This window comes from Amborella trichopoda, chromosome 4, assembly GCF_054954075.1.
Source record: "Amborella trichopoda isolate Santa Cruz 75 chromosome 4, AtrichopodaSantaCruz75HAP2 v2.0, whole genome shotgun sequence".
Classification (NCBI taxonomy): domain Eukaryota; kingdom Viridiplantae; phylum Streptophyta; class Magnoliopsida; order Amborellales; family Amborellaceae; genus Amborella; species Amborella trichopoda.
In genome coordinates this window covers 35,273,750-35,285,216 of record NC_142339.1, presented here as the reverse complement: position 1 = coordinate 35,285,216, position 11,467 = coordinate 35,273,750, and the positions used below count along the sequence as shown (strand labels likewise).

At 34.8% G+C, this 11,467-nt stretch overlaps 1 protein-coding gene across 4 annotated transcripts; it reads right to left on the bottom strand.

The window, feature by feature from the left end:
• Positions 1-2,398: 2,398 nt before the first annotated feature.
• Positions 2,399-11,176, bottom strand: NUDX25 (nudix hydrolase homolog 25). Of its 4 annotated transcripts, none has more exons than XR_016054415.1 (6): positions 11,013-11,176; positions 10,157-10,207; positions 8,078-8,170; positions 7,864-7,958; positions 2,848-2,909; positions 2,399-2,675 (listed from the first exon to the last, which is right to left on the bottom strand). XR_016054415.1 is itself a non-coding variant. In XM_006837958.4 (6 exons), the coding sequence occupies exons 1-6, from the start codon at positions 11,076-11,078 to the stop codon at positions 2,586-2,588; spliced, it is 507 nt and encodes a 168-aa protein (XP_006838021.1). In that variant the 5' UTR covers positions 11,079-11,175; the 3' UTR covers positions 2,399-2,585. The 4 variants fall into 4 exon arrangements, 3 of the variants coding, with proteins under 3 accessions (XP_006838021.1, XP_020519522.1, XP_020519521.1); XM_006837958.4 differs by having other exon boundaries at positions 2,848-2,959; positions 11,013-11,175; XM_020663863.2 differs by having other exon boundaries at positions 2,848-2,962; positions 11,013-11,174.
• Between the last annotated feature and the right edge of the window lie 291 nt (positions 11,177-11,467).

Below are 11,467 nucleotides of genomic sequence, written 5' to 3'. Positions count from 1 at the left end.
TATACACCTAAGCTAGGAAACCACACACTAGACACCAGGGTCTTGATGTTTTTGAGAGAGAAAGTGTGAAGAACGAGTACAGAGAGATTAGCCCATTGTTGTGCTTCTTAGAAATGCAAAGAAAGGTATGTAGAGAGAGTTGCAAAAAGCCTTGTTGAAGTGTTAATCTCATATGGAAAGGAGAGCCCAATTATAGAGCTATAAGGTGGCTGCACATTAACTGTAATGGTGGTTACATGCACCACCAACAACTAAAAGTTACATGTACCCCCGTAAGGGGGTTGTTACAAGCCTCCATTCGTCAACGGCTAAATGACCGTTGGATCTGCTGTTAGAAGCCTCCATTTCATGAACGACTAGATGACCATTGGACTCCCACACAAGCTGGGCTCACAAAAAGATATCAAACCTCAAGTCCGACTCATACACGCGTAAAGTGCACCATCAAGCGCCCTTACACCCACGCACACACATGTGCATGTGCATGTCGCAAACTTTACGTGCTCCGCACATGCACTATCATTCTCTCCTTTGTATTAAGACTATATGGCATGAGAATGCCTGTACTTAAATACATCTCAATTTATTCTCTTATCTTCAATGTGGGACTCAAACCCACAACTCTCTCTCTCTACAAAAATAGCTTAGGAAAAAACCAAAAAACTATATTGTTGTTTTGAAATATAAACAAGTATTTTTCAAACAAAAATTCGAACAAACATATCAAAAAGGCATAAGAAAAACCACCCTTTCTTATCTGCTTGGTACCCAATTCCAAGTACATTGCTATATGCCAAGCATGAATTGTACACTCGATATGAATAGTAGTTTCCTCGACTTTGTTGACAAACATGGTCTTGGAATATTATATTATAAAATATACAATAAGATGATTTATATTTGGTACATGGAGGTCACAATTCATGTTCACCATTGCGAAATTGGATTGATGCATTTATTCCATTGATTAGTCTCAAAGTTCAATATAATGTTTTCAAACTCACCCAAGTTGTCAGGTTTTACATGGGATGGTTATAGGTAATTGTGATCTCCTTGTATCAAAAATAAATGGTCTCGTAGTATACAATTCATTTATATTATTGCACATATCTCAAGTATACACCAGTCCTCTTCTTAGAGGTTCTTCTAATAAGGTCTTCTTTCTCTCTTTCCTAACTTCATGGTTCATTGAGTCTATATTAGCTAGCTCGAGGTTTTCTAGTTGTTACATACAATCCATCTTAGGTTTGTTTAGTTCATTTGCATTTGTAATAAATATTTGACAAATTTATCTCAGGTGCGCTTTAAATGGTCATTTGAAAACAAGATTTGACCTCTAATATATAAAATTTTGAATTGGACTCCTCCTTACTAGAATACATAGAATTGGACTCCTCCTTACTGGAATACATAGAACATTTATTTTGTTTAAAGTTGATGAAAACTATTTTTGCGTTTCCACCTTGCAGAAAAATTATTTGGAGCTCCCTCTCAAATTACTTATTTCTCTTACTCATCTTATGGATTTCTCAAAATGTAGATTACGGATTAGAGCCCAATGCTTACATAAAATAATACATATATCTCATTCAAGTCCGTCAACTTTGGAGACTTCATTTTGAAACTTCTAGTGGTTAAGGAGTGTGAATTTCTAATATAAAACTTGTTTACTGTATAATTGATGCAATTTAACACTATTATAATAAGTTGATCAAACTTGTCTTCAAATCAAATTTGCATGTAAGATCTTCATCCCATCAATCTAAATGAATGGTTGCAACATCTTCACCATTACTTTAATTTTTTTTTTCTATTCAACCAATGGAGAAACGGTCTCCAGCCCGTGGTTGGAATAAAATTCAAGACGTCATGTTGTGACACCTACCATCCTGACCACCAATTCCTTGAGCCTATTCCTCATTACATTCAATTGGAATAATTAAAATCCACATCAACATATGCTTGCAAAGAAACACATATTCATGCGTAATGTATCAAGGTGGGAATATTCAGTTGCGCTCGACTCACACTGATCGGGATTCGATTCCATGGAAGTTTTTAAACACGAATTTGACTTTGAACAACACCTCTAGATTGAGGGATAAAAGACGTTTGACTAATGCCAATACTACTCGTACTAACTTTTAGAAGGTGTTTGTTTGTCCGCTTGTGTGTGTATGCATGTGTATGTGTCAATAAGACACAGAAGTACTCCTTATTGAGTGGGATTTGCAATTTTTGGACATCTTCATTATTACATATGAACATATGGTGGCATCTAAGAATAGCATTGACATATGGATGGAGGGGTTAATTTTTAGTTTAGGTATACCATATGTTATTGATTTCAGAGTACTGGGGAAAGGGCACAAATTCATAAGAACAAAGAGTCACGGGATTATAGCGCTGAAAATCCATACTCCCTATATCATTAAAATCTTTACATAGAAGAAATTGACAAAAATTGTGTTATGAGAGCCTTATAGGTGGAGTCTTGGCCTTAAACTCGGCAAATACCTACCACCCCTGGACTCATGCATGAGAAGAAACTTAAGAAACAAATCCAAACCATGTTGTTACTATTTCTACAATTTCACAGTTGCTACCTTGTTGCTAAAGTAAGGCATGAATGTCGCTATAACTTCCTCATAGGTGGGTCTTTTGTAATCCACAGCCTGTAACATTTAATTCATCACATTAGTCTAGTCTGATATTTTCTCTTCATCCTAGTGGTAGACTATAGAAATTTGTCCCATCCCGCCCTCCTCTCTCTCTCTCTCTCTCTCTCTCTCTCTCACACACACACACACACACACATTCAGCACTAAGAGAAAACTTGCAACTTACTTGTTCAATGACTTCTTCAGGTGTTTCCCACTTCCACTCTGAAAATTCTGGGTCCACCTCACCTTTTGATAAATCGATTTCACTATCATTTCCGGTGAATTTAACAAGGAACCTGCTAAACCTTACATGAGGGAATCATGTAGATAGGAAATAATGACAAAATAACTTCTTGAAGTTTAACGATTGCATGTTTAGTACAAGAAAACATGTTGTTTCAAGCATTCAAAAAGTTCCTTGTATGAGAATCCATGCAGTTCTCCAAATGCATCATTGATCTGAAATTTGAAGATTCTTGAAACAAATGCATGTGTTTCAAATTAAAGGATTTAAATCAGGTGAAGTGATTGCCTTTCTCATTTATACTAATAACACGAAGCATTGCTCTAATTCTTTTGCAGACAATCCTTTGTTCCATATTGATCAACAAAACTTACTAGTTTCCATCATTTCATCATTCTTTGAAAAGAATCTAGCTTTCTCAACATTTCCATGTACTTCCCAGTTCCCACATTTCTAAAATGGGATCAAACTGCTCTGAATTAGTATTCATTTCCTACGGAAGGCAATCTAAAAGTCCATTTTGGGATATTATGATTTTATAAATTACTAAATAATGTTGAATGCATTTACTATATATATATATATATATATATATATATATATATATATATATATATATATATATATATATACTGAAGCATAAATGGGAATTCTCTGACCCATAAAGTTGACGAGGCTCATATGTTGTTCATCAAATATGTTTAGATTTTTTCTTTAAGAATTCCTTCATTCTGTGCTATGGTTGAAGCTTCCAAGACTTCTTCACTTATGTGTCTTCCAAGTTATGCTAACATGTTACAATACGTGACATTCAAATATTTGAGTGTTGCACATTATAAATAGTGACTTGTACAATTAACTCCTCAATTGTTTCAGGTTGAACCATAGCTTCTTATTTTTAGATTATTCTATAATAAATATATTCTTGACTAGAAGGTTGGAAAGATTAATCTGGTGAATAGAAATCAATTCAGTCTTGTCATCAAGCATCATCTATAGTAGATTTATAAGTAATACCGATGAAAATTATCACATGCTAGTAACATCTCTACCTAGAAACGAAAGGCCCTATCATCATAAAAAATGTTTCTTTTGTTTTGTTCGGTGGATGCAGCCCCAGGTTACCTTCATAGAAAATTGCCTCCTGCCTGAGGCCGATATTCTTTAGTGCTTTCACCTTTTCTTGAAGAAGCATTTATTGAATAAGTGAATTATAAGGTGAGGGATTCATGGACCTGGCTTGATGATTATATTATAGACATTTGTGACACTAAATCCCAGGTTTTATTCCCCATGCTGACCTGCCTTTTTGTGTATGTTTGTAGGTTCACATGTGTGTGCAGTTTGAAGCCATTAAGGTAGCATTAGCATATGAATCGATATTTCTCTTCCAAGTTACATAATACACATTGCAGAGCTCCTATATCAAAAACTGTAAACTACAAGTCTGTTTACATATAGATATATGTCCATCAGTGTTTCAAAAAGGCAGATGTAAAATGAATTGCCAAGTTAACAGAACTCAGGTATCACCAAAGTCCCAAAGAATTCGAACTCTGCCACATACGAAAACTTCTAAAAACTTGCAAATTCTGGAACTTCTCAAACCTAGAGGAAAAACCAGAAATAAAGAGTAAATTTTTAAGTTTTCAGCAATTTTTTAGTCCATTATGAATCCCCGCCTTCCCCATATGTTCACTGTGGCTATCTTGCACAGAGTGAAAGGTTGCACATGAATTAATAGATAGATTTCTTTACCCATAGTTTTATATCTGTATATGCCAAAGACATATATTTCGCACTGAATAGAACATGGAGCACCTACGTAGTCCTCAAACACAAGAATTATGTCAGGCAAACTTTGCAGCTCTGAAACTCGTTGAGCACCATGGAGCGAATGGTTTCGAGGGTCAAACAGATTTAGATGGTAATTTGTGGTTCCGACAGCTTTTTGCATCTTAGTTTGGGCATTTCAAGAGGGTTTGCTTGGGATTATCATGAGTCACATATTCATGTCCACTTTTCTCTCGGGGTAATGCCATTTTACTGATGATGGCATTATTCTTAGTAGGGATGACTCATACAAACATATTGATTAGCACATCTTCATCAATTCTTTGACTGGAGGTTACATGTCCATCCAAAGGTTGCCTTCTTTTCTTATTGAATTACAGCAATATTTAATAGTGCAAATCTTACTGATGAGAGGAGTATCGAGCTCAGCAATTGATGGCATACCTCTTTTTAATCTGATTCTATCACTTAACGGCACTTGGTTAGCAATCAGAACTCTCTTGAGATTTTGCATCAAGGATGGTTTATGACATTCAATAGCAATCTAGCTCACGGCTGCTCCTCAATCAATTTATCAAGTGGTTGTTCATTGAAACATTAACTCCAAAAACCTTTTCTTCCCTACTCTCTTGGTTAGTGACCTTAAATTGGTGCAGATTGGTAGACAATACTTCTGAGATTTGCTGATTTCTCGAAAAAGTAAAAAGAAAATAATAATAATAATAAGAAGAAGAAGAAAAAAAGAAAAGAGTAGGGGAGTACCATGCAAAAGCTCATGGTAATCCTAATATTATTTTGCCTTGTATTCTACTGTTGCCATCTGGGACTTCATTTGAAGATTCTGATGACAGTACTTTGTGATGATAGGAACCATGTGCAGATTACATAAAACCCCCACTTTTTACCGAGACGAACGGCTACAATGTTTGCTGGAAATTTCTTCATGGCAACTTGTTCTTGATCATATTATTTTGTCTATTTTGCTTCCCAACTATCTCACCGTGTCCCATACCATCGCTTGGAATATTTTTCTTCTTAATAATTCTTCTTAACAAACTCCCACTGTTTCTGTTGATGCCTTGGGAGTTTGAGGCAGTGTGTTAAAAATGTGTACTACATCCGTTTTTTTACTCTCTATTACTATTTTTGGGACATTTCTGTCCATTTGTATGAATTTACATTTTATATGTTTTGGTTTATCATGAAAGCTATCTAATTCCCTCGAGGGACGTCATTATGTGGTGTTGCAAACAATCAAGGTGGTTGCCTTAATAATTTTCTGTGGACATGTATCACAGATCTCCAACTTGATACATGACAATGCCTATCCATATAAGTGAACTATAAGAAATGGAAGTAGTTACCTATCATAAACATGAAGACATTTGACTTAACTAGAGGATCTCCTTTCCAAAGTAGAGAAAATATTCAGCTTAAGTGTATTATTTAACTGTATTTCTCTCTGTCCATCATAATTACATGAGGGTTGCAGGTTAATCATGGAAAATCTCCCAAATACACAGCTTCCTTCCTTTTTAGCTCATCCGTACCTCTCATCTCAATGAGAAATATTACACTACATGAACACAACTACACCCATGTTACTGGATTTAATAAATAAGAGTGATGAAATGCACTATGCTAAAATCTAAAATCAGTTCTAGAATCTATTGAACTAACCATGAGGATCCTATCCTAAGGCCAAAAAGAGATTTTATCAGGGCCTGAAAAATGGAGAAGAATAACTACTAATCAAATGATCCTCACATAGACCTTCACAGATAACAAGTGTCTTCTGCATGTTCATTTAAAAGTGATCCCACGTTCAAAACATTGTTAGTTGCAACATCTATTTCTATAGTTGTCATAATGCCATTAATGATTGGCTCATCGTAATATACACAATGCCTTTGATTGTAACAGATGGAAACATAAATAAATAAACAAAAGAAAAACTTATACCTCTCCAGTCACTAATTAGGAAAACATTTAAATAGTGTACCATAAATCTGGTAAGGTCAAGATGAGGGTTTACAAAGCCATAGCAAAGGCAAGATTATAAGTTAAAGATAGTAAAACAGAGGAATGATTTGAAATAACTCGATGATGAGAAGACATAATTTCAGTTCAGAGGTCAAGAACCATGAGCAAGTCATCTGTGTTCTTGCATTTGCAACATGTTTGTGTAAAAATTCAAGAAGCATAAGTATATGTTTCTGTAGAGGAAGCTTTCATGGACAACCAGGTTGGGTTTGAGAAGATCTCTCAATTGAAGAAAATGTTTATGGCATGAATAAAGCACCTATGCATTGTTTCAGTTTAGTATTAGTTATACATGATTACAGAAGTAGCACTTGTAAACAGGCAGGTGCTCTTCCTATTCTCTTCAATTAGAATTGATAATATGAAAAGTAATTTGTGCGTCAGAGGACACAGGTCCACATATGCATCCCCAGATGCATCAAACATCCATCTCAAAGGCGTTTGATAATGGTGCCCCCCCCCCCCCCCCCATTCCAAAAACACCTAAAAGGAGGCTGTTAAAAACACATTAAAATATTATTTATTATTATTAAAAATTATATTCATGTTCACCATGATGGAGATTCTCAACTCCTAAACTTTTAGATCCGAAAATCCATCTCGGTATGGATTTTGGAGGGAGGACTCATGTAAATAGATGAGTTGAGGGACTCATGAAAACCTCGTCCTTGAATATTTCAATCAATATAATAAAAAAAATTATAAATAATGTTAGTGATAATGATAACATACAACTAAGTACTGTGTTTACAGGAAGAACCACTCCATCGAATCCAATGTATGACTTGAGAAAACCTAGATCAGCAGATAATGCTGTCCAGTTATTTAGGTGTTCTACTTCACATGCATAGCATCTTAAATATACTGTGAAACTGCCATTTACTCTCTTTTTGACAAAATATAATGTTGGACAGTGTTTCTCTGCCATAATAACATTGTAAAGAAATGTGTGAGTGATAGAACAGTTATATCTCACAATTAAAAAATAATGATCCAAAACACAAGGATAGCAGTTAAACATACTAAGTCAAATACAAAAGAATGTTTATTTACATGCACAGTTGATGAGTGAAAGTAACAACCACTTCTTGATAAGAAAATCAACAAATTAAATCTTACCATTTTTGTGCTTGTCCCTTCCATTCTCCTCTCCACAAGCGGTTCACTTTTGCTTTTACTGAAGGTGGAAAATCATAAGTAAACCAACGAGGAACCTGTGAATACGCCAACTTAGACATCAATGGTGAAGAAATACTTTGATTTTCAAAATTTCCAAATTCAAACAAAAATTAGATTGATTCTTGAGATAGATACATGCATGTTCCAAGCTCACCTCTGCAATTATTTCGGCTGATACAATTCCAGTCTCTTCATGTAACTCCCGCAAAGCTGCACACCTTGGTTCTTCATCATCATTGATACCTCCCTGTTTGTAGTGTTATAACTCATTATAGTTAGACACATATTCTAGTTCACCTAAGCAACTCTGATAATCCCAAATAGATTCTCATAGCCATTCACATATAACTCAATGTTTTCAAACTTGCCTCAGCCTCGGACTCGGCCCTGGCCTGAGGCAAAATAACTCAGCCGACTTGGATTGGACTCGGCCAAGTAGAGTACAGGGCCCAAAAGTAAAGATTAAAAATAAATAAAGTAAAGATAAAGTTTAAAAATAAAATAAAAATTGTAAAAGTGAAATAAAACCAAAGGCAGCATAAAAATTCCAAAAAATCTATATATATATATATATATATCAAGACAGAGAGAGAGAGAGAGACCAATGCTCGAGCACTATATGTATATAGGAAAAACCTAGAAAACTCCTACAGGTGAAATGCTACAGTGTTTCGCCACCGCCACGAACTTGCTATGTCCGTGGCAGTTTATTGAACAAACCCGCAATGGATGGCGCATTGCAGTTCCGAGTGATTTTTTTACCATCACGGACCTAGTATGTTCTTGGCAGTACCGCCACAGACATGTTAGATCCGTGACAGTCGAAAAACGCACGATGCCTGAGGTTTTTGGTCAGTGATGCGCCTGTGGGTGAAAACACTATTCATTTTCTCCCATAGGTGTTGCGTAGATGCTTCCATATATATATATATGGAAAGTGCTGAGATTAGCCCACTAGCTCATATGAACATATGAGCCCAATGGTCCAAATTGAATCTGGGCCAATCTGACGGTCACGACCTCATTTCGTGTTTAAATTTGACTTTTTTTTCTACAAAGCCAAATAACTTGAAATTTTACGTGTTCATTCTTCTCATCAAAACGCACCTAATAAAAATATTTTAAAAATAATTCCTAAAAAATAAATTGATCAAAATACCCCCGAAATGTTTCAGGGGTATTTTGGTCAATTTATTTTTTTGGAAATTATTTTTTTGATATTTTTATTAGATTGTCCTATTTTTTAATAATACATGCCTAAAATTTCAAAATATTTTGATTTGTAGAAAAAAATTTAAAATTCAAATACAAAATGAGGTAGTGATCGTCAGATCGGTCCAGATTCAATCTAGGTCATTGGGTTCATATAAATATGTGTGTTCATATGAACCCAATGACTCAGATTGAATCTAGGCCGATGCTGAGATTATCCCACTGGCTTATATGAAAATATGTATTCATATGAGCCCAACGGACCAGATTGATTTTTGACTGATCTGACGGTCATGACCTCATTTCGTATTTGAATTTTAAATTTTTTTTTTACAAATCTAAATATTCTGAAATTTTAAGCGTGTATTCTTCAAAAATAAGATAATCTAATAAAAATATCAAAAAAATAATTTGCAAGAAATAAATTAATTAAAATACCCCTGAAATATTTCAGAAATATTTTAGTCAATTTATTTTATGAGAATTATTTTTAAAATATTTTTATTAGGTACGCCTCGATGATAAGATTGGATGCCTAAAATTTCAAGTTATTTGGATTTGTAGAAAAAAAAACTAAAATTCAAATATGAAATGAGGTCGTGGCTGTTAGGTCGGCCCAGATTCAATTTGGGCCGGGCTCATATATTCATATAAGCTAGTGGGCTACTCTCAGCATTTTCTATATATATATATAAAAGAAAAAAAAACGGCCATATGACGATAAAAACTCACAAATCATTGTAAAAATTAACCAAATAAGAAATGTAATTTTTATACATTGATTCCACATTTTTACCTATTTGTTTTTGCACTTGTTTAAATTATTTTTAAGCATCCTGAGTTGCACCCGAGTACTCAGCTCGGCAAACAATTTGATATAAATTATCAGAATGGAACGCAGGAGGCTAGAAAATATATAGCTTAATCTTATAACTGAAGAAAAACGCTAATGGGGTGAATGATTTTGTTTTTGGGGATATGAGAAACTGTATGACAAATGCTAATTAAATTAGGAGACCACCTGTGGCATCTGCCATGCACCTGGAACATTTAACCTTGAAGCCACAAAAATCTGCATGATTGAAAAAAAAGAAATGTATCACATTTCTAAGCCTTATATCAGAGTTGTCTTACACAGCAATAGGCATGTAAAAGAAGGCGATGCAAACAACAACCAAAAAAGTATTACTCTGCCTTTCTCCTGAACACTCGAGACAAATTTTAACTCTTTCATGCCAGATCACAAGGTTAATGGAGAACTTATTGGTCTTTGTTCAACATCTGAAACACCCTTAATTAGTCCCCATCATCATAATTCAAGCGAAATTTGGCCATACCGGTAATAAGATAACGGAGGAATTTGTGACTATTCTCTGCGATAAGTTCTTCTCATTAAAACTATGAGGAACAGAGTATTTCAGCAAGTGCGAAAGGGAGCTCAAAACTTCTTAATTCAAGAGTACTGCAAAATTTCTCTCTGACTGTAATTTCGGAGCGAAACCATCAGTCTTCCAATCTGAACAATCCCCATATCTCCTTGAATTCCAAAAATTCTCATTTTCTAAAAACTGAATTCACCCCGACTTTAATTTTCTACCCCTGCAACCTTGAGTCCGAGATCTTAAGAAATTACTTTTCCAGAAACAAACTTCAATTCCACTATTTTTTAGAAAGAAACTACTGCAACTTATGACCCGATTCTCTATTACCCCAAACTAAAGGCTCACACCCACAAAAAAAATTAACAGAGAAAACTCAATAACAGAAGCAAAATCAGAAGTGAGCAAAGAATGAAAATTCCAAAAATCTATACATTGGGTACCAAAGAGTTCCAACGATTTGTAGAGAGAGAGTAGAGGAAGTGAAAATTGGAGTACCTGGTTAGCAGAATTGAGAAGGCAAACGCCAACGTTGGGCCTGTAACCTGGGGGAACTTCCTCCATTGTTTGGTTGGGTGGAAAGCTTCTTTTCCGCCAAATTTAGAGCCTTTGTTTTTGTCCTTAGGACGCGAATCCATATGCACGCACGTAGCCGACCCATCATTATTTTTTTTAATATAATTTATTCACATTGGACAAAATTATAAAAAGTTGGTCAAAGCTCACTTAACATTTTACCTATGAAAGTGTGACTAATTACAAAACTGCCACTTTCCAATGTTTGCTTTCCAATGTTTGAATAAAGAAAGCTTGATTCTTACAAATTCGATAATTATTCGATTCCCAAAATTTTGAGTTCTTTTTTTTTTTTCTTTTTTAGTTCTCTCTCTCCTCTTCTTTTTTCTAGTTGCATCCAACACTCTCTCTCCTACCTCTCTTTAGAACAATATTTA